The sequence below is a fragment of the Urtica dioica genome, chromosome 9 (genome assembly GCF_054948205.1).
Source record: "Urtica dioica subsp. dioica isolate 48M chromosome 9, U.dioica_male_clone48M_v1_H2, whole genome shotgun sequence".
NCBI classification, from domain to species: domain Eukaryota; kingdom Viridiplantae; phylum Streptophyta; class Magnoliopsida; order Rosales; family Urticaceae; genus Urtica; species Urtica dioica.
The window spans coordinates 5047682-5071795 of record NC_142764.1 but is presented as its reverse complement, the minus strand read 5'-3'; the positions used below and the strand labels follow the sequence as shown (position 1 = coordinate 5071795).

Below are 24114 nucleotides of genomic sequence, written 5' to 3'. Positions count from 1 at the left end.
TGTCACAGAATCAATGTATTTCGTGACAGATGTGTCACGAAATCACAGTATTCTGTGACACATCTGTCACGAGATACATTGATTCTGTGACACATCGCCACAAAATGACATTGAGTCTGTGACAGATCTATCACGAAATACATTAAGTTCGTGACAGATTTGTCACGAAATACATTGAGTACGTGACAGATGTGTCACGAAATACATGTACTCGGGACTTATTTTAAAAAATACTAACACACAAGGTTAGACAACCCACTGTCAGTGAACCACTGGTTGTAGAAGAACATTTTTTGGTTAATAGAAATCTGACCAAGTTCCATTGACGGCGATATGTTCTCTTCCTCCGGCTTATATTTAGGTTTTCCCTGAGCAATGCTTTTGTGGCCCTTCTTCAAGCCCACATTCATTCGTAACTTTATCACGTCAACATCATCAATGTCATATCCTTTGGTAACTTCCAACAATGGTAGTTCATCAAGAGGCACATTGGGAGCATTAGTCAATCTCAAATATGGCAGTGCCTTTTTGAAAGGAGTAAACCTATCGGGGTTGCGTCTATGTCGGGTCAATTCTTTCTTCCTAGGTGATTCTTCAATGAGGATGGGGGCAAGTCATTAACATGATTTGGTGTGTTCATGACATATATCTATCCAACATAAAAAATAATTTGCTTAATATTATGAAATGAGATACAAAAGAGGAATACAAAAATGAGGTACCTCTTAAACCCATGGGTCCCTAACAAGACATATTCATCTGTAGCCTCTTTATTCATTTGTACTTCCAAACTAAGTAGTGTATATGCCTTGTAAACCTCTTGCCATCATCATGTATGTGTGTTGTCCTCCTCTCATATGTGTGTTGTCTATAAGTTTCGTGATACATAAGTTTCATTAAATCACATGTCACTAGTGTCACGAAAGACTACCTCTTCATCGTCCCAAGCTTGATGGCCATGTGTGCTTTCCACAGTCATTTGCTCTTTCTGTCCATCCTATAAGTGGTCAACATCAGTAAGTGACTTATAAATAACAAAATTTGGGTCACCTCTGACACATGTGTCACGAAGTGCATCCAATTCGTGACACATGTGTCACGAAGTCACTACATTTCGTGACACATGTGTCACGAAGTGACTGTATTCTGTGACATATGTGTCACAAAGTCACTACACTTCGTGACACATGTGTCACGAAGTGACTGTATTTCGTGATACATGTGTCACGAAGTACTACATTTCGTGACACATGTGTCACGAGATACAGTGACTTTGTGATACATGTGTCATGGACTTTGTATAAGCTATATCATGTACCTCTTAGTCTCTACATTAGCTTGCTTCATTTTTCCTTCCTTGATTTCCTTTTTCTTTTTCTCATCGGCGTCTTTCTTCTTCTTGTCGTCCGCGTCCTTTGGCTTCTTCTCGTCGGCGTCTTTCTTCATGTTGTCATCGGCGTCCTTTTTCTTCTTCTTCTTATCGTCGTTGTCCTTCTTCTTCTTCTTGTCACCATCATCCTTCTTCTTCTTGTCGTCGTCCTTTTTCTTCTTCTTTTCATTGTCGTCCTTTTTCTTCTATTTTTTTTCTTCTTCTCTTCATCGTCTTTTTTCTTCTTTTCTTCTTTATCTTCATCCTCTTTCTTCTTCATCTCTTCTTCCTCATTTTTCTTCGTTTCTTCCTCTTCTTGTTCCTCTTTTTTTTCTTCTCTTCATCCTTTTTCTTCTTCTTCTTCTTCTTCTTCTTCTCTTCTTCTTGCTTCCTCCTCTCCAGCATTTTATTTGCTTGTTAACCTAATCTACGGGTTCTCTCAAACTGCTTTTTTTCCTCCTCAAATCTACGCCTCGAAGTGATATAGTTCATTAAGAGCCACTATAAAGCTCTTCACTACGTCCAGAATCTCCTTTTAAAACTTCATGTAGTCCTCTTACATATAGAGGAAACGACCTTGGAGATTTCCGATAGCATTTTTGAGAACCTCGAACTGGGACTGTCCATAGGTACAATAACAAAGTCAGATGTGTCACGGAGTAATTTGAGTTCGTGACAGATGTAACGAACCAGGTTACTCTGTGACAGATGTAACGAACCAGGTTACTCTGTGACAGATGTATCACGGACTAGGGTATTTCGTGATAGATGTGTCACATACAAGGTTATTCCTTGACAGAGTCATCACAACTCACGGTTGTTTAAACTTAAACACAATACAGAAATGGTGTTACCTCAAGTGATTATGGCTGTAGTTGTGCTTGTGGTTGTGGTTGTGTCTCCGCTTGAGGGGCGTCTTTTATTTTATTTCTTCTCCGGGCGTTTGACCTCCACGGCTAGCATCGTATAAATCGTGGCAATACTTGAAGAAGTCTCTCCAAGCTTAGGAAATTTAACCTATTGGGGGACAAGAAAACAAATTAGTCATGAATATTAGCTCTGAATTAACCTACAAATATCTTACCTCCTTGAAACTGATTATTCTCATCGAGGCCTCGTGAACAAGTCTAGTAGACTTCCACCGATGTATTATTGACCGAGCTGTGGTGGAAACTCTCTAACAAACCCCTATGTTCGTCAAGAAAGCCAAACACTCATACGCCCAAACTTGAAGCGGTTCCACGAATCCGGTGAGATAGAGCTTCCTTTTTTTTACCTTTCTCCGATGGCTCGCCAAACTTCTCCACAAACTTTTGGACTTTTCCAACAAGGTAGTTCCAGACCACATTGCCCCAAGGATGGTGACTGAATGTGTTTGTGTCCTCCACCGCCTTAATCAGCTCTAAGCACGGGGTCCTGTTTTTGACGTCGTCCTCCGAGAGGACATTCAACACAAAGTAGATTTTCAGGTAATTTACCTGAACTTCTGTCGGTCAATCCTTGCTTGGCTCTAAGAATTGGTTGACCAAGTTTCTACTCAAGTACTTCATCGGGAAATTATTTTTGAAGAGGCTGTCATCAGAAAAAACACCCCCCCCCCAACTTGAATTCCTCATAGTCATCAACGACTTTGAGGAATGTTATCTCTTGGAATTCTTTCTTCGAAAACTCTTGAACCTCGCCTCTAATCTCAAAAGAATGACTTTTTCAAGGTAAAATATTGTATTTCCGTGGAATAGGTTAGAAGCGACTTGTCGCTTCTAATTCACAAATGTCGCGTCTAATTAGAAGCGACTTGATGCTTCTAATCCTAAGTGTCGCTTCCAAAAGTCTTTTTTGTAGTAGTGGTCCTTGGGCTTCTTCGGACTTCTTTTGACGTCGAAGCTTCGGCCTTGCTAGATTTCGACTTTGTCATTGTAATGGAGTTTAAGTTTGAGTTTTTCTAGTGTAGGTAATGGAGAAGCGTCGCCAAGAGACACCGAGAGTGAAGATGAAGAGAAGGATGGCGTGGATTTGGGCTGGGTTTTTTTGGTCGAGAGAAGAGAGAGTGGAGATTAAGAGAAGGATGGCTTGGGTTTGGGCTGGTTTTTTTTCGAGAGAAGAGAGAGTGAAGATGAAGAGATGACGGATAGCGTGGGTTTGGGCTAATTTTTTTTTCCGAGAGTAAAGAGAGTGAAGATGAAGAGAAGGATGGCGTGGGTTTTTTTAGTTTACTTTTTACCGACCGAAGAGAGAGAGAGAAAGAGAGAGAGAGAGAGAGAGAGAGAGAGAGAGAGAGGATGAAAATGAAGAGTTGCGTGGGAAGTTTTGAAAAACAACGTGGAAGAAGAGATGGGGTTATTTAAAAAAAAAATATTTAAAGAGTATATTTGTCTTTGCTCGGTAGGCTGAGTATTAGTTGTGTTAAATTCTGGGTTTTTATGTATATTTGATAAGTGTCATCCATTTGGTATTATTAGTGTCAATCTCCCAATATTTTATAGATAGCGCATGTTTTTAATTACAAATGATTTTGTCCTTTTTTTAAATGAGCTACAGACTAAGAAAAATTAACTAAAGTTATAAATAATAAAATAAAATAAAATTGCAAAAATTTGTTGCAATTTACTATTTTTCTAACTCCTTTTAAAATTTTAGTCAAAGTTTCATTTTACTGATTCTAATACTCCTTAAAATATTTCAAATCACATAGCATTTGTTAATATATTGTATTTTCTTTTGGTAATAGCGATGTTTAAACAAGGGTGATGCGGCTATATAGCCATTTTAAAGTTTGAGTTTGGCAAAATAGTCAAACTTTCTAAAGTTGGCAAAATAGCCAAAAATTGACAAAACTCTCAAAATACCCTCACACAATCCTGCTCTTCATATTGATTCTGTTATTCACCATCAACAATCCCTTATCTTCTCTTCGCTCGGTCAAACCCTAATCCCTCAACTCCATCATCTGATGTTTTCTCCTATGGTCCTCCATCGTTGCCGCCCCAAATACGTCGGAGCTCCGATCCGCCGCCGCCGCAATCGGAGTGAAGAAGAAGACGTTGAGGATGTTTTCGACGGTGGTGTACACATCATCGGAGTAGCTGGGCTAAGCTTCGAATCTGAAACCCCTCGCATGGCCGTCGTTGATTCGCTTTAGGTCGCCTCGAAGAGAATCACCAGATCTCCGATGGCCAAAACCCTAGATTTTGGAAGAAAAAAATGGCGATACATTGAAGAATCACTGATAAATGTTGAGAAATTTCGTTTTCGACGATCAGAAGGTGGTTTAATCGTCGATCTTCTTCTTCTTCTTCTTCTTTATCGAACAGTAGATTAAATTTTTTGAAAGCGGGATTAAATTTTTTGACATCTTTTTCTTCTTTTTCTACTTCTGGTTTATTGAACAGTGGATTAAAGTTTTGGAAAGCAAGATTAAATTTTTTGCCACCTTCTTCTTCTTTTTCTACTTCTGATTTATCGAACAGTTGATTAAATTTTTGGAAAGCAAGATTATTTTTTTTTTATATCTTCTTCTTTTTCTTCTTCTGGTTTATCGAAGAGTGGATTAAATATTTTGAAATCAGGATTAAATTTTTTTTGACATCTTCTTCTTCTTCTTTTTCTTCTTCTGGTTTATCGAATAGAGAATTGATAAGAAAGTGACGTGGATTAAAATTTTGGAAACTTAGATTAATTTTTTTTTTAAATAATTAAAATTATATTAGTATTTTTATATTATAAGTGACTAAAATGCATTAACTTATGAAACTTTGACTATTTTGCTAAACACTAAGTTTGAAATGGCTAGTTAATAAAAAAAATCCTTAAAACAATAATGATATAAATGTAAACATTAAATCTGCAATTACCTCTTGCATAAACGTGCTATAAAACAAGGGGAATTGACATTAATAATATCATCTCCATGTCACTTACCAGATATAACCCAAAACCCAAAAATTGACAAAACTAGTACTACAAGTAGGTGAGAGAATTTATTTTTTCCTCAACTACCCCTCAAGACACATTAATGAAGACCAGCTCATTTCCCTTGCATTTTTATTCTTCAGAACCCAGCCTTCAGCCTTGTGAAAAAAACCGTATGAAAAAAAAAACACTCTCTTTGCTTGTGGGTCGCCGGAGGTTTCTTTACGAGGGTCACCGGAGTGCTGGTCACCGGAATCTTGCTCGCCGAAATCCAAAGGATGGTTTTTTTTCCTGCAAATCCAAGGTTTGAATCCTAAACCCATTTAAAACACATTTTGTAATAATCATAAACCCATTTTTTCCTTCAAATCCAAATGACGGTTTGTTTCTGCAAATCCAAGGTTCTTTTTCTTCTCGTGCTGAGGAGGTTTCCTGCAAATCCTAGATCCAAAACTTCTTCAAACATATTTTGGTAAGTTCTTCCTATTTTCAACATATAATAACATGTTTAATTGTTTTGATTCATGTTGAAATAGGTTCCATTGTGTTTGGGTGTGATTTGTTTGTCAAAAATGGCGTTTTTTGTTGTTTTCCTATTTTTCTAGGGTGTCACGAACTGGATTCACTTCGTGACACATGTGTCACGAACTGGATGTTTTTCGGTGTTCATAACCGTTTTTAATACTCATATCTAATATGACCGAACGTATACTGCTAAGGCGGAAATATGTTTATATTCTAAGCATAGCGGGAAGTGGATAAAACCAGGCATATATCAAGAGGGTGGTACTGTTACGCTTTTACTTCCTACCAATTTGAATTACCCAAGTTTTATGCAAACAGCAAACATTGTACTCTCGGTTGAACGTGACCCTTCAACGCATTCAATCAACGTCAAACATGAAGCTGACGGGGTCATACCGCCAACCATAGACGACAATGAAAGTTTGCAATGTTATTTGTACTTGAGGAAGAACTAACCGAACCGGTCTTATTGGTTTGGTTTGTAATTCGACACGTTTTATCCCTGAATGTCTAGAACTTCCTTAGTATGTATTACATTTTGAATGTTTTGAACTTTATTGATATTAGGTTTATTGTTAAGAATGATTTATAAGACAACCTCATGTGTCACAAAGTGATCTCAGTCCGTGACACATGTGTCATGAAGTGATCTCAGTCCGTGACACATCTGTCACGAAATGAGGTCACTTTGTGGCACATAAATTGGTTGCGAAACAATACATAAAATTCTAAACTAATTAATTGATTTCAAAACAGTACATAAAGTTCTAAACACATACGTACAATCAAACACATATATATACAGTTATAAACACATACGTACAATCATAAACATGTGTATGCAGTCATAATCACATAATTTTAAGTAGCCTCAACGTCGACATTTCCACGCGTGTGTAGTTTTAGCGCTCAGTGTCGGTATAATTTGGTGGTCATCAACTGTCTGTACATGCTCATGTCCTCTTGTTTCAAATCAGACAAGGGAAGGTCGAGCGCCAAAAACTCGGCAGTCTTGATCATAAACATGCCACAATCATTTCTGAAGGAACAAAAAATGCATGCTTGAGTTAAAATGTGTCATTAAGAATGTGAAATTAAGAATTCAAATATTTACCCATTGTCTTATTGTGGCATTTGATCGTAGTGGACGACCTTGAATATTTCTTCATTGGAGAGTAGAGTGCCGGCGACATGCAGAACATATGGTAAAATGGTGGCCAAGTTTCTGACTTCCGTGTCCACAAGCGTTTGGTGTCTACCGGTGGAACTCATGGAGTCATACACCGTTATACACCTTGAATGCACATTGACGACAAGAAGATACCAGTGCCCGCCATCTATGATAGGGATGAAGACATCATCGACGCCATCCCATGGGTCCACCAGTTGCTCTGCTCCAGACTCTCCGGTAATGTGGTCGATGACGCATTTTTTTTCATTTTCTTCTTCAAAAATACACCCGGATCTTGGCTAGCATTGAACTAATTGTACGTATCTCGAAGATACTTACAGAAGACCGTGGACATGACTGTGAAGGAGTGACGCAACAAACCCGCCTTTTTCTTCTTCCGAAGGTGATACATCGTGACGTCAACATGCTACACAACAAAAGATAGTTTACTTCTTGGAATTTATAAATTTGAGAAATTTGTGACAAAATAAGCCCACTCCGTGACAGATGTGTCACGGACTCAATTCACTTCATGACAGCTGTGTCACAGACTCAGTTCACTTCGTGACACATCTGTCACGAAGTGAACTGACTCCGTGACAACTGACTCCGTGACACATCTGTCACGACGTGAGCTATAAAACAAGAATTATTTTAAAAATTGCAAACACACATTAATACCTGATCAGATAACCAACCGTCCGCATGCCACATGTTGTAGAAGAAGGTCTTCTGGTTTATAGCCATCTGACCAAATTCCATTGATAGCGCTATGGTTTCTTCGTCCGGCTTATATTTTAGTTTGCCCTGAGATATGTTCTTCTAGCCCTTCTTCAAGTCGACTTGGATCGACAAATTCATGATATCAATGTCATCGTGGTCCGGTCGTTTGGTTACCTCTGACAGCGGTAATTCATCAGGACGCACGTCGGGAGCATTCGTGAACCTAAGAAATGGCAACGCCTTTTTGGAAGGAGTAAACCTGTCGGGGTTGCGTCGTTGGCAGATCAACTGTTTCTTGAGAGGTGAGTCTTTAATCAGGATATGGGGATTCGGTGTGTTCAAGTCAGATATCTATCTAACAAGAAAAATAAAGTTCAAGTGTTTTGTTGGGTTCAACCATAAAATTATATTTGATAACAATTCATATATGCTTATTTGAGTTCAACCGTAAAATTATATTTGATAACAATTATATTTGATACCAATTCATATACTTATGAAGTCATGCTTCTAAACAAGTCAAGAATTGAGTTCAACCATCAAATTAATGGAGGTACCTCTTGAACCCCATGTGTCCCTAACAACTGATACTCTTACATAGCCTTTGCATTCATTTGGACTTCCAAACTGAGAGGCGAATCTTCATCGCCCCAAGGTTGATGATCTTGTGTGTTTTCCACATCCGTGTGGTCCTCTTGCCCATTCAAAATCATTCAGTTCAACATGAGTGTGATCAAAATAACGAAATTCAGTGACTTCGTGACGCAGTGTCACGAAGTGAACCTAGTCTGTGACACTTGTGTCACGGGCTGGATTCACTTCATGATAAATCTGTCATGGAGTGAATCCACTCATCTCCGTATTTAAAATTTTAAACAACAAAATAGTACTGACTGCATATCCCGTACCTCTTGTTGACCTGTTTGCTTCTTTTTCCCTTTCTCAACTTCGTTTTTCTTCTTCTTTTGGTCGGCGTCCTTCTTCTTCTCCTCCGGAAGCTCTTCTTGGCATCATCGTCCTGCTTCTTCTTATCATCGTCGTCCTGCTTCTTCTTCTTATCGTCCTCGTCCTTTTTCTTGGCGTCGTCATCGTCCTTTTTCTTCCTCTCCTCGACATCTTTCTTCTTCTTCTTGTCTTCTTCGTCTTTCTTCTTCTTCTCCTCTTCTTCCTCTTTCTTCTTCTTCTCCTCTTTCTTCTCTCTTCTTCTTCTCTTCTTCTTCTTTTTTCTTCTTCTTCTCTTCTTCTTCATCTTCTTCCTGCATTTTCTTCTCTTCTTCTTGCAGTTTCTTAAGCTTCTCATCCATCTCTTGTTCCTCTTTTTTTTCTTTTCTTTTTCCGCTTTCTTCTTCGCCATGTCTTCTTCGTACTTCTTTAATTTGGCCAGTTTCTCTTCGGACGATAATCGGGCTTGTTTCTCTTGGCGCTTCTTTTCAAACGACAGTGCTCTTCTCCCATCGTAGTACTGATCTAGTTCATCAAGAGCCACTCTGTAGCTCTTCACCGCGTCTAAAATCTCCTTTTTGAACTTCTTGTAGTCCTGTTGCATGTAGAGGAAACGATCGTGCAGATTTCCAACTAAATTTTCGAGAGCGTCGAGCCGGGACTGTCCATGAGCAAAATAACAAAGTAAGATGGCTAACGAACTAAGATACTTCGTGACAGATGTGTCACTTAGTGAATCACTTCGTGACACATCAGTCACGAAGTATCTTAGTTCGTTAGCCATCTTACTTTGTTATTTGAATCACTTCGTGACACATCTGTCACGGAGTGGATTCACTTCGTGACACATTTGTCATGGAGTGAATCCACTCCGTGACCAATCTGTCACGAGCAATGGTTATTTAACTTAAAATAGAAACCCAAAATCTTGTTACCTCAACTGTCTGTGTTTGTCGTTGTGCTTGTTGTTGTGGTGGTGCTTGTGGTTGTGGGGTGTCTTTTTTGGGTTTCTTCTCCAGGCGTTTATCCACCACCGCTAGCATCGTAGAAGGGGTGGCAAAGCTTGAAGAAGTATCGCCGAGTCCGTGAAATTCAACCTATACGTGGGACAAGTTAACAAATTAGTTATAAATATTAAGTATGAATTAACCTACAAATTTATTACCTCATTGAAGTTGATTCGTCTCATGGCGGCCTCTTGAACAAGTCCGGTAGACTTCCACCGATGCATTATTGGTCGAGCTGTGGTGGAGACTCTCTGACAAACCTCCATGTTCATCAGGAAAGACAGACACTCGTATGCCCAAACTTGAAACGACTCGACAAATCCGGGGAGATGGAGCTTCCTTTTTTTTTTACCTTGCTCCAATGGCTCGCCACCCTTCTCCACAAACTTCCGGACTTCGCGAAGAAGATAGTTCCATACCACGTTGCCCCATGGATGCCGACTGAATGTGTCCGTGTCCTCCACCGCCTTAATGAGCTCTAGGCATGGTGTCCTGTTCTTCACGTCGTGCGCCAGGAGGACATTCAAGACGAAGTATATTTTCAGGTAATTTACCTGAACTTCTGTCGGCCAATCCATGCTCGGCTCCAAGAATTGGTTGACCAAGTTACGACTCAAATACTTCCCCGGGAAGAATTTTTGAAGAGGCTGTCATCAGAAACAACCCCCTCGAACTTGAATTCCTTATAGTCACCGACGACTTTGAGGAATGTAATCTCTTGGAAGTCTTTCTTCGTAAACTCTCAAACTTGGCCTCCAATCTCAATTAGAAGCCCGTCCGTGGTTTCTCGTCAAAGCTGCCGGTCCTCAACACCAGGTGGCTTATAATTGCCGATGACCGGACTATTTTGGGTTGCCCCATAAACTTCCCAAAACATGATTGGGCGAAGCCAGCTTGAGTTTCGGTGCTGCGACCGAGTAAGAGAGCGAAAAAAATTTCCAAACCCCCGTGGAAGTTAAAGGAATAACTTCAACATTGGCCTCCGGTATACACCGTCTCCACTCCTAGACATATGAGTCAATGACATAATTAGTGAAACCATTATGGTTGAGTTCGTGACTGATGTGTCATGAACACGCTGACTTCGTGACACATCAGTCACGAAGTGGGTGAGTCCGTTATCAATATGTCACGAACCAGGATCCAAATGGGTTTGTGACACTCACCTTTCGGGAAGTAAAAGTGGTAGGACTCTTCGAGGCCGCCGCAACGCCCGAGGACTCGGCCTTGTTTTTGGTCTATATCAAACACAAAACAAAAACGGTGTCACCTTACATTATTCTAAATAAGCCACTTAGTTTTTATTCTATACCTTCTTTATCTTTGTTGGTGCGACCATGAACGCGTCTTCATCGTTGGAACTCTTGGACGGCGAAATAATTTTCCTTTTCGAAGCCGTCCTAGGGCTTCTTCGGACACTTTTTGAGGCCTCCTCTACCTTGGTTCCTTTAGACTTCTTCATTGAAGATAAAACCTAAAACAAATCAAGTCAGAAACACTGTTACCATAAGAGAAAATTTAGAAGGAATACCGATTCACCAACAGTGTTACCATAAGAGAAAAATTACGAGCTAAAAACATAAAATGATAAATTCCCTAAAATAGGTAAAATATGAGAACCACAACAATTATGCTGAAATGAGGGGTTATTCTGACCCAATTTTTTTTTTCTATTCAAGTTAATAAGCACACTTCGTGACAGCTATGTCACGAAGTGAATTCACTCCGTGACAGAATTGTGTTTCCAAACAAGCTTTACAACACATATTATCAAAATGTGAGCTCAAAACATCATGCCAAGAACATAAAGTTAATTAACACAAGGCAAACCAGAAAAAGATCTTAACGCAACAAGTTAATTAATTTCACACACAAACAAACACATACAAAAATTAATCCGGAAACAAATTAATCCGGCAACAAATTCAGTAATCCCAACAATACCGAAATGGGTCGCCGAAACAAACATGCAACTCAACAATCCGACGACCCATTTCGGATCAACAATCATACCTAATCTCAACAATCCGGCGACCCAAATCAAACACATACCAAAATGTTGGTCGCCCAAATCACAATCATACCTAAATGTTGAGCCAAGATCAAACACACACAAACAAGGCCATACCTAATCTCAACAACCTGGCGACCCAAATCAAACACAAACCAAAATGTTGGTCGCCCAAATCAAAATCATACCTAAATGTTGAGCCAAGATCAAACACACACACACACAAACAAAGTCATACTTAAATGTTGGGTTGCGTCTGGGTTGAGTTCACGTGGGTTGCGCCTTCGTCGAGATCTGGGTTGCGCGTGGGTTGAGTTACACCTTCGCTGAGAGCTGGGTCGCCGATCGAAGAGAGAGAGAGAGAGAGAGAGAGAGAGAGAGAGAGAGGAGGATGGGTTCCGCTTTTTTTCAGCGAGAAAGAAAGAGAAAGAGAAAGAGAGGGAGAGAAAGAGAGAGAGAGAGAGAAAGAAATCTGTGACCGAGTGAAGAAGATGAAGAGAGAGCGAAATCATGGGTTGGGTTGAGCGAAATCGTGGGTTTGGTTGAGCGAAATCGTGGGTTGGATTGAGCGTGGAGGTTGAGTTCGACAGAGAAGATGAAGAGGTGTGCGAGGGAAGTTTTGAGAAAAAAGAGGGAATTGGTTTGGGATGGTTTTTTTCGTTTAAATGAATTTTGAGGGTATAATAGTCTTTACCCATTGATCTAGGTATTACATGTGTCAAATTTTGGGTTTTAGGTTATGAGATTATTCCTATTCTATGACTTGTACCATGATTTTGGACCAAAATCTACTAAACCCAAATAAATCCTAAACTATGACTTAATGAAATGAGTAATTACATATTTATCCTTCATATTTAGTTTATTTTTATTAGTTAATTAATAAAGCAAAAACAATTATTTAGTTTATATTATGAAAACAAACATCATTACAAAAACCCGGAGAGCAGCCCTGGGAATCTCCGACGCTGAAGCTCCTGGGAACGACGGTCATGGCCGCCGGAGAGCAGCCCATGGCCATCCCGGCTGCGGCGACCTCGAAGTGTCCGTCGGAACAGCCCGCCATGGATTCCGCGTAGAATTTATGTGGTTTTTAAAGTTAAAAAACAAAGAAAAAACGATTCTCGGGATTCTGGATAATTTTGAAAAAATTTCTGAAAATTTCTGGGTTTTCGTTGAAGATTTATTGACGTTGATGTCAATAAAAATGCATATTTATTGACATCAATGTCAATAAATCTTCAAATGAATTTTCCAAAATCGTTGAAGATAAATCTTCAACGAAAACCCAGAAACGTTGAAGATTTATTGACATTAATGTCAATAAAAATGCATATTTATTGACATTAATGTCAATAAATCTTCAACGTTTATGGGTTTTCGTTGAAGATTTGATTCTGGATAATTTTGAAAAGTTTCTGAAAATTTCTGGGTTTTCGTTGAAGATTTATTTACATTAATGTCAATAAAAATGCATATTTATTGACATCAATGTCAATAAATCTTCAACGAAAACCCAGAAATTTTCAGAAACTTTTCAAAATTTTCCAGAATCCCGAGAATCGCTTTTTCTTTGTTTTTTAACTTCAAAAACCACAGAAATTCAATGACTTAAAACACTTTGAATAGGATCAATTTTTTTTCATGAAAATCTCTAACCCTAAACTAAAAAGACAAATTGAAAAAACAAAGATGAACCCAAACAAAGATGACGAACTGAAAAGCGAAAAGAGAGAGTGGAAGAGAGCTGAACCCAAAACGAAAAGAAAGTCAAATAATTAAATACGAAAGAAAATCAAATATTATTAAAAGTAATGGTATTTTTGTATTTAGTGAAAATAGGTAGTCATAGTTTAGGATTTATTTGGGTTTAGTAGATTTTGGTCCAAAATTTTGGTACAAGTCATAGAATAGGAATAATCTCTTTAGGTTATATTTGGTAAGGGACATTCATTTAGTATTATTAGTGTCAATATCCCATAAAATAAAGACCTTTCTTTTTTTTTCTTTTTTTTTTTTGACAAATTTAAAATAGACTGAAAATAACATTATGAGTGAGAAATGCCGATGGGATATAAATGTAGATGGTCGCCACACCGACGACGAATTCGAATGCTCAATAACTAGAATCCTCAAATATCTTCGTTTAAATAGTCCGTACTATGAATTTCCAGGGGAGTCTATTCAATAGCTTTAATGGAGTTCAATACTACTTATGAGTGAACCCATGATTTCACTCCTCCGAAGGCTAAGAGCATTTCCGATCCCGATGGAGTCGTCAACTCTGTCTCCGACTCTCGCCACCGTGGCCCACCGCCTCCGCCGCTACAAGCCTCCTCCGACGCCCTTCGATGACTTCGAAGACCCGTCCCCCGCCGCGGCGATTGGCTTTGCCGAATCGGCGGCGACTCCGCAGATCCCTCCGAGGCTCCGGCTTAGGAGAGCCGCCGTGCTGGTGTGTCTCTTCGAGGGCGACTCCGGCGAGCTTCGCGTCATCCTCACGAAGCGATCCTCCACTCTCTCCTCTCACTCGGGTCAACTCTAATTTCACGCTAGAAAATGAAACTGAGAATGTGAAGAATATGCTAGGAAAAATGAATTTTGCTTTTAGATACTCGTTTTCTTTCGCAAATAAAACACATTGGATTTGTTTTTTCGTTTTTTTGTCATATTTTTCGGGTTCCAAACAACTCTGTTTGGCTCCCGAGAGTAAGAGTAGGTTTGGTGCCCGAATTTCAGAATAGAAAATAAGAATGTAAAAGAACTTACTAGGAGAACCAAATTTTCTAAATTTGCTTATTCTCGCTTTCCACTCGTTTTGTTCTTAAAAAAAATCTCAATATAAATTATTTAGTTTTGCTCACATTTTCTTGTAGTTAAACAACACTAGGAAAATACTAGGGACTTTCAGTTTCTCTCTCTCTCTCTCTCTCGTAAATTTGGGGTTCTAAGCATAGGCTAAAGGTACAATTTTTGTCTCAGGCGAAGTATCGCTGCCGGGCGGGAAAGCAGAGGAGGGAGACAAGGACGACAGCGACACCGCGACAAGGGAGGCCAAAGAAGAGATCGGCCTCGATCCATCGCTCGTCAATCTCGTCACCGTTCTTGAGCCCTTCGTCTCCAAGGTTTCCTTTCTTCTTCCTCAACTAATTGACTAAACTTCTTTTGATACAACAACGATAAGGGACTAGGATGTTCTAGTATTACTAGGACTACGCTAAAAACTAAATTGTTTAATCCGTAGAAACCATAAAGACTAGATCTCTGGGGCTACTGAAAACTAGATTCTGGATCCGTAGAAACAATAAAGACGAGATTTAAGGACTCCACTGAAAACTAGATCTTAAACTCGTGGACGAGTATGTTATGTCCTTCCCTAGAGACTCGAATGCCATTTTAGCACTCCCTAAAAGATTTTAGATTTTTGAAATCGTTGACGAGTATATTAGCAGTCCATAAAAGATTTTTGACTTTAGTACCTCCATAGAAACTACAATGTCGTTTTCTTACTAGGACTTCGTAAAAGTATGAAACCAGTGACAAGCGTTTTTGTATTCCCTTGAAAATTAGAATGCCCATTTCAGGACTCCGTTGGAAATTAGAATGCCCTTTTCAGGACTCCATAAATGACTAGAAATCGAAGCTGGAATGATGCGATTGTGGTGTTCTTATGCGTGTCTGTGTTTTTCGGCGCAGCACCTTCTGAGAGTTTTTCCCGTGATCGGAATGCTGGAGAAGAAGGAAGATTTTGAGCCGGCTCCAAACCCCGCGGAAGTGGAAGCTGTGTTCGACGTGCCTCTCGAGATGTTCATCACCGTTAGTTTCATTCTTTTGCTTGACAACAGAAATGGCTCTCTTCTTTGACACGTGGTGTGTGTGATTGTTGCAGGACGAGAATCGGAGGTCCGAAGAGAAGGAGTGGATGGGGAACAAGTACATAATTCACTTCTTCGACTACGAGAAAGACAGCAATAAGTTTGTGATATGGGGTTTGACCGCCGGGATTTTGATCAGGGCTGCTTCCGTAATTTTTCAGAGGAAACCGGGTTTTACAGAACAGAACCCTAATTTCACCATTCCTACCTCTATAGATAAAGATACTACATTGCCTTAAAAACTCTTAATCCAGACTTGTAAGTCAATTATGTATGTAGGCGTGCTCATTGTTGCTTTACATCTCTCTCTCTCTCTCTCTCTCTCTCCCACAAAGTGTGTTTTCTTCAATTAAAAGAGCACTCTCATTTCTCATAAAGGTGAAAGGCTTAAACAGTACCATTTGTTCACTATTGGGCTGGTTTCTATGTCTACTCTGCTATTTTGCCTTAATGTCCAGAGTTGAAATTATGTCTCTTCTTTTTATTTTTGCGGCTTTGAAACCAGTGACTTTTATGGAATAAATAGGGAAGCCCGAATAAGAGCGAACAATTATGCTGCAAACTAAGGAATAAATAGGGAAGCCCGAGTAAGAGCGAACAATTATGCTACAAACTAAGGTTTGAGTTATCATTTATCAATCATTTTACAGGTAAATTGTGTATTGCAAAAGTATTCCGCAAGTATTCATAAAGGTTAATATTAGTTAATTTTGGTAGATAACGAATTTAGGGATAAACATATTGTAGTGATTAATTTCGTATCTCGTTATAAATAATGATTAATTTCGTGTCTCATTATAAATAATGATTAATTTCGGATATCGTTATAAATAATGGGTAATTTTGATAAATCTATACTCGATTTACTCTTGAATCATTAAGTTTTATGTACTTTATTTCCAATCTCATGGTAGAATTCATCTTTAGACTTTTTTCCAGATTTAATTCTAGTGTCTACATAGTACAATAAATTTCAAGTTAAAAATGAAGATAAAAAAAAAATAGCTATACATTATTGATTCATCACTTTAACAAATTCAAAGTCACGCCAGTCCCGGCCGTTTTCTTCAATCTCCACAGCCTCTGAAATTATCTAACTTCGTACGCCCCTGATAACCAATCCCGGTACATCTCTGAGTTCGGATCTCAACGCTCGATCCACATTTCGTTCAAATACACGCATAAACAAGCATATACAACAACAAAATCCAAAATTTGTCTTTCACTTTCGATCACTTATAAAGATGACCAGAATTTGTCGAATAAAAACAACAAAGAGAAAACGATAATTAGAACTATAACAGTCAGAATGTCTAAGAAATAAACGAGTACAAATGAAAATTTACTAGATCGTACAAGAAACTTGTACAAAGAGATGTGAGTTGAAAAGACTACTGAGACAGCGCTCAAATATTCAAATGAAATTTGAAAACTTAGATACATTGACTAACAATAACTGCCTCATAAATCAAAGAGACTTAGATCAATTTTTATGCACGAAAATGCTAATTTTAGCCTTTGTAATTGATTATGAATTAATTAAAACTGATCCATACTAATTAGGGGATATTCAATAAATATATCCACGTATCTAAATAACAAGTCATTAATTTGAACGAAATAAAAAGTCAATGATAGTTTATGATTCATCTATAAAACAATCCAAACATTTGCTAAATATTTTTTTTCGATTTTACTACATAGGATGAATATGTAAATGTCCATCTAACAAAAACCGAGAAGTGTAATGAATTCGTTATTTTTTTCATATAAATTTAAAATGTTGACTAAATTGCAATTCAAACATTGCATGTGGCCTAGTTAGTATGATTTTTTTTTTATAAACTCCATTAGTTAATACTTAATTATTGTATTAATTACATAAAATAGTCATAAGCTCTTACATTAGTAATAATCCAGATTCATTTAAACTGTCTACCATCAAATTTGAATTTGCTACACAGGACATTCTCCAGTCAAGTTTTTCAGTATTTTGCTATGTTTTTTACCCAGGTTGAAATATGTGGCTTCAGTGATGAAATCTTAAGTCTTGATGAAGAAACCCTTGGCTCAAAAAAAAAAAAAAAACAAAACAAAAAAACCTGAAGCTTCAATGAAATCCTTGTCAAATTCCGATTTGTATTAACACTTTGTTTATAAAATGTCTAAGAGTTACTTTAAATGCATAATCTGGGAACACTTTTGTCTTCATGTTTTTAGGGTCATAGTGTATAAGATGGGCGTTGTTTGTCTCGAATTGTTGGGACCCATGATTTAATGTTGCGTTATATGCTTTTCCCTTTTTCTTCCTAAATTCGCATATTTTTCCTCTTCTAAATTCACATTAATATATGGAAAAATGATATGAAGTAGTCAATTCAAACTATGACTTTTGCAAAATAACCACAGTTTCATTAAGTATAGTAAAATAGCCAATTGAGAGTACTACGACTTTTAATCCTGCCTCGATTAATTTTAATCCAGTCTTAAAAAACTTATATTCTGTCTTTATAGTTCGTTGAGATTAAATTTAATCCAGCCTAGATTAATCTTACTTGGGCTAGTTTGCTTATAGCTGGCAAACTATGGCTATTTTACAAAAGCTTAAGTTCTATTTGGCTATATAGCCGCTTGACCCTATATATTGGGACCCATGATTTAATGTTGCGTTATCTTCTTTTTCCCTTTTTCTTCCTAAATTCGTCATATTTTTCCTCTTCTAAATTCACATTAATATAGGGTCGTACGAGTTTGTAAATGATATTTTGGAGGACTTAGGTAGTATATCGGGGTTGTGTATGTGCATTGATTGAAACCATTAAGGAGTAGTGATTTGTGGTGTGTTGATAACTATGCGGTTTGCATCATATCACGGAAGAAATGTATTTCATATTTCGTGATCACCCAATTAATGGCAATTATGGTTGTGAATGAGTCTTGACTCTAAGCATGTAGGTGATGAGCCAATTGAGCAATTTCATCGAAATGGAAAAGAAAGAGAATTTGTAAGGCGGGAACTGAGTTAAACTAATGATATATGTAGTTGTGGGGTCGATAGAAAAACCATGTAAAGGAAATTGATGATACATGAAAGGTTGTTGAGGGGCCAATTCATATCAATGAGCCAGTGTGAAATTATGCAACAGTCGACATTCCCAAAGCCGTTTATTCGGATCAATGAGAATATATGATCAATAAAAGACAAGTGCGGAAGCATAGAATTTTTCTAAATGTCTTGCTTAAAACACAGAAATTCTGAAAAATCAACACACTTACTCTAACACCCCTATAACTGGAACAGTTACTAAAAACAACATAAAAAGAATAAATTAAACTTGGCCACATAAAAAATGTTGTACGCCTAATTTGAGAGTGACCGCCTAATTAGACACAAATGATATTTGCACATTCCGAGTCATCCTTGTCGTTCTGGTTCCATAAATACCCTTTTCGTGTTTTACCAAAGATATCTGAAATTGCAGGCAAAACACAATCAGACAAATCAATTTGAGCTTGCAACAAGAGCACTAAAAAGTATGGAAACTATTGTGAATGAAACAATGTTAAGCTGTTTAACATTTGTAGAATCCCAAGACTATGCTTCAACCATTCAGAAACAGTGTATATCACTCAATTTCTCTATCCAATAACATAGCACCCTAATTCCACACTTTTTGCCTCCTCAAAAACATAAAAAAAAATAAATAAAAAAAAATAAACAAAAACAAAAACAAAAACAAAAACAAAAACAAAAAAACAAAAAAAAATAAAAAAAATAAAAAAAAATTCACACTTTCTGGCAACTTAAGATTATAACAAAAGAAAAAAAAAATAGCGAAAGCTTAATTCTACACCCTAAAAGCTTAAATGTTAACTCTGCAAAAGGGGAAAGAATTAAAATAGTACTACTCTTTCAAATGATTTTCTTTAGCAAATAATATTTGGTTGTTACTCACTTGGACATAAGCAATGACCTAAATCACGTTCTATAAGCTAGGGACACAAAATGTTGAATACGTGGACTTTTTTTTAAGAAACTCTCAAATTAACATGAATAAAATAAAGTCTTGGTTAGGCCAAAGCAAAGTACAAGCTAGAAACCTGTAAATATAAGCACCATATGAAGATAAAGAGATTTTCCTGAGCGTACCTCTTCATATACTCTGATGCATATTTTGATCCGTTAGTAAACAAAAACCACGCCAATAGCCCAATCATTATATCTGTTAAATGTTAAGGAGCCAAACCACTTTGGCAAATTTTAATCTTAATAGCCAACAATGAATAATTACTTAAACTGTCTCATCAGAAGTTCAACCTAAACCAACCTAATAATGGCTATCATGTGTTCATCAAATATATATATATATATATATATATATATATATATGTATATATATATATGTATATATATAAGAAAGAGTCCTGTCAAGTCGCGCAGAGGACTCGGAAGCGCGCGTCGAGTGAGCGCGAGGACAGAGAGACAACAGGCGAGAGGGAGAGATGGCGGCGCCCGGTCGCTGGTCGCGCAGTCGGCAGAGGCGCGCGCGCAGTCGGGGTCGGCGCTCGCGCGGGAGAGAGGAAGAGAGGACGAAGGAGAGGGAGCGGGTGAGAGAGAGGAAGAGGGGGAAAGGGTAGTGGCGTTGTTCAGGAAAGAGGGGACGAGAGTCAGTGAGAGAGGGAGGAAGAGAAAGACAGCGGTGAGGTGAGGGAGAGAGGCGGTGAGGAAGAATGGAGAAGAAGAAATAAGGTGAATCAATTTGATTGGACAAAATAAGATGAACAGTAAATAACGATAGGTAATTATAATATAGGAGAGATATATATATATATATATTTATGTGTATATATATATATTTATATATATATATATATATATTTATGTGTATATATATATATATTTATGTGTATATATATATATATATATATTTATGTATATATTTATGTGTATGTATATATATATGTATATATTTATATTTATGTATATATTTATGTATAGTACACAATGTACGGTATATGGACTAAAAATCCATAGAACAAGCATAAAGAAGTAAAGGATACTGAATAGCCATTGCTCCCACGTGTCCAACATATATAATCCAAACGTAACGTTGTATATATAAATTTTACGCTGAATCCAGTTCATCGCTGTGAATCTGCAAATACGGAGAATATGATTTATTTTGCAGTGAAACAATATAATTTCTTCATGATAAAACTACAATGCAAACACAAACGAAAACATAAAAGTTTCGTTGAGAATCGAAGAGAAGAATCATGATATATCTTCAATGCACTATGAATAGACTCTTTCTTCAATGGGATGTCTATCAAATCTCAATGAAATCAACCGGAAAGTCCTTAGCCAGGACCCCCCAAAAAAACACAATGCAAAAATAGAGAAGACATCACATAGCCAACATTGATCTATCAGGGGAAAAGAAACTAAATACGAGAAATATTCAAATAAAGAAAAGAAACAAATTTGGGTTACAACCCAAAGACTACTAGATCAGTGAGGGAAATCGATCTAAAGCACCAAAGAGAAGTAATGGGTCTCAATATCATGCTCATACTCAAATCTTTGTCAATTTTGAGTTAACAACACAGTACATACATAATATATGCAACTTATTTATTGGAATTACCATTCCGAAAAAAACAAAGTTCAAAACTTTCGAAACAGCAGAGAAATTCTAAGGAAATAAGAAGCCCAGATCTGAATCAATGATACCATAACGATAGAACCAGTGGTAAGTGTTCAAATAATCAAATTTAGTACATAGCATATCATCTCTAGCTTGATTCATATAGAAAATTTTAGCTACATTCTTTTGTGCTCATATTTGTATAGACAAAAACATGATACCGAATTTATGTTTGTCTATTTACAACAAACAGTTCATTTTATAAACTTGAAAAATAAGAAATTAAAAAAGGAAACAAGGTAACAAAGCGGAGATAAGTAAAACAGAGAAAAACGATTGATTGATTCTAGTGCTATTTATTGTTCTCAAGGTCTGTAGTTGACGACTCTCTGACATTCAACAGAATCACAATAACAATTTCATAATATATCAAATTCAATATCACAATCAGCTCTACTAAACCCCTAAATCAATTTCGATACCAGATCTACAACCAAAATAGATCTCAACTTGAGATCAACTCTAGAACCCTGAACCAATATCACTGACCTTTTCTCGGAGCTCATGGGTTTGGTCGGCGTAGTGAGTTTCTGCTCCGTCAGCGACATGAGAGAGAGAGAGAGAGAGAGTTGAAATTCAGAATCAATTCGAACCAGAACTCGAGTTTTAAGAAAAACCCAAAAATTATTATTAGATTTGAAACTCATATAGACAGATACGAGGCTGAAGTCAGTAGAGCTAGCTTACGGATCTAACGCAAAGAAAAGAAAAAAGAAAAAAAAAATACCGTACTTGAAAGTGAGCTTTGATACGGCAGTTTTGATTTCCCGGTTGGTGGAATCTCGCTAAGCCGATGAAACCTCGAACGGGTCTCTTCTGTTCGGCGGAGCTGAAATTCAGACTTCAACAATGCTCTCTCTCTCTCTCTCTCTCTCTCTCTCTCTCGATGTACCCCTCGGTCGTAGGTATAAGTTCCTTCTTATTCTGGGAAAAAAGTTCTTTCTCGTTGAGGAAATAGAACACATGGAAAAGGTTAAAAAAATATATACATATTGTGTAAAATAATGAAGGCTGTGGATGTGCCAATAATGGTTCCTAAGGACAGTCATCATTAAGGAAAATTCGATAATTTTATATATACCCATTTATATATTAAGTAATTTTGAGTATTTATATAAATCTGAACACATTAATAAAAAAAAATTACAATTAAGAAAAAAGTAGTTATATAACAACTTTGAAACAACGTTGAAAACCTGGACATCACATATCAAACTAAACAAGACTAACTCTTATCAGTTCAAGACGGGACTAAAACAACTTTGAAAACCTCGAGATCACATATCAAACTCAATCGCTCGCAGACACTCAAAAGAAATAATCCATACAAGGAATTCAGCAACGATCCATCAAAAACGTCAATTCTAAAATCCAAACCCTAAATAGTCCATATTCAATAGGAAATCACCAATTCTATTTCAAATTTTCGGCCAAAACAATCAATCAACTGGAATAATCAATAAACCAAGTCTTACAATACAGAATCCATGGAAATAATCTTCAGAATTAAAAACCCCCAAATTTAATTCCAATGTTCGGGTTTTTTCCAAACGATTTTCGACCAAAAATTCAAAAACAAGAAGAAATCTAAAAATAAGCGAGCAATCCTTCGATTAACTACTCAATATTCAAGACCCACTCATCGATTCGGAGATTTAAACTCCAATCCATGAAAAGCCCTAAATTCGAATTCTCAGACTCTTAATTCGGAATAAAAAGCGGGGGAAAATTCCGAGATTCCTTACCTTGCCGTGAATCACGAAGCTTCGACGTGAAATCTGTCTTCTTCCTCAGCCAAACTCGCCGAAACCCTAGGAAGAAAGACCAATAAAATCGAGAAAAAGGGGTTCAAACCCTAGATTCGGAGTTTGAAGAAGAAAAAGAAAAGAGAAATGATGAGACAGAGAAGAGAACTCACCCATCTACCTCAGGCGATTCCCGACGGCTTCTCCGGCGAGACCACGCTCGGATTCACTTCCTTTTTTTTCCTTTTTCTCTCCCTTGTTCGCGATTTTCTTTCCTCCCCCTCTCTGGTTTGTGTTTTGCTTGATGGAATGAAGAAGTTGAAGAGTCTTCGTGGTTTTATTTGAGCAACTATTCACTATTTGCTCATCAGCCAACTTCACTTCTGGCAAACTCGAATTTCATTCCAAACGGGTCCTCATAATTTGTTGCATATTGGTTTTTTCTTTTAAATAGATTCATAGAAATTAAACCGAGAATTTTCTCATATTCGATTTTATTAATTTAAATATATTAAAGATGTTTCAGAAATAATTATCACTCGTGAGAATTTATTTATTCAATTAATTTTTAAAAAATTTCTTCAGAAATAATTCGCTTTCGAGACGAACTCGAAACTTCGTACACTCGTTCTAAAATTTCACATAACCTTCAATATATTTTAAATTAATTTGATAACTCATTGGACCATTTATTACAATCAAGAAATTGAAGCTCGTTTGTTATTCTCAAATTTACAATATGAGTAATAAAAAGTTTGACATTTACACTTGCACGAGACAATCGATGTGTGGTAGGGGGAAGTTGCCCTTTGGGCAAGCTTTGTTCAAGTATGTGAAATTTACGGAGACTCTTCACTTCTCGTTCTTTTTTTTTACCACCATAGTGTTGGCTAGCCAATCGGGATATTTTACTTCTCGTATCGATTTGGCTTTCAAGAGTTTTTCGACCTCTTCATTGACTCCCTACGCTCTTTCGAGGCCGAGCTTTCTTCTATTTTCTTGATGGGCTTGTAGCTCGAGTTGACATTAAGTCGATGGGAGGTTATATTGATGACGATTCACGGCATGTCCTCGATTGACCAAGCGATAATGCTCTTATTTTCATTTAGGAAATCAACGAGCTCGATCT

At 37.3% G+C, this 24114-nt stretch overlaps 2 protein-coding genes across 5 annotated transcripts; one reads left to right on the top strand and one right to left on the bottom strand.

Annotated features, from left to right (window-relative positions):
• The first annotated feature begins 13722 nt into the window (after nt 1–13722).
• On the top strand, nt 13723–16016 carry LOC149384660 (nudix hydrolase 15, mitochondrial-like). The gene is made up of 4 exons (XM_089625358.1): nt 13723–14191; nt 14640–14782; nt 15354–15473; nt 15547–16016. The coding sequence occupies exons 1-4, from the start codon at nt 13873–13875 to the stop codon at nt 15769–15771; spliced, it is 807 nt and encodes a 268-aa protein (XP_089481484.1). The 5' UTR covers nt 13723–13872; the 3' UTR covers nt 15772–16016.
• A 2559-nt stretch (nt 16017–18575) lies between these two features.
• Nucleotides 18576–23429, bottom strand: LOC149384659 (uncharacterized). 4 transcript variants are annotated; one of them, XM_089625361.1, is made up of 7 exons: nt 23159–23428; nt 22986–23051; nt 21973–22178; nt 21730–21770; nt 20594–20688; nt 19683–19755; nt 18576–19002 (listed from the first exon to the last, which is right to left on the bottom strand). In XM_089625361.1, exons 4-7 carry the CDS (start codon nt 21744–21746, stop codon nt 18990–18992), a joined length of 198 nt encoding a protein of 65 aa, XP_089481487.1. In that variant the 5' UTR covers nt 21747–21770; nt 21973–22178; nt 22986–23051; nt 23159–23428; the 3' UTR covers nt 18576–18989. The 4 variants fall into 4 exon arrangements, with proteins under 4 accessions (XP_089481487.1, XP_089481486.1, XP_089481485.1 ...); XM_089625360.1 differs by having other exon boundaries at nt 21968–22164; XM_089625359.1 differs by having other exon boundaries at nt 21973–22164.
• Between the last annotated feature and the right edge of the window lie 685 nt (nt 23430–24114).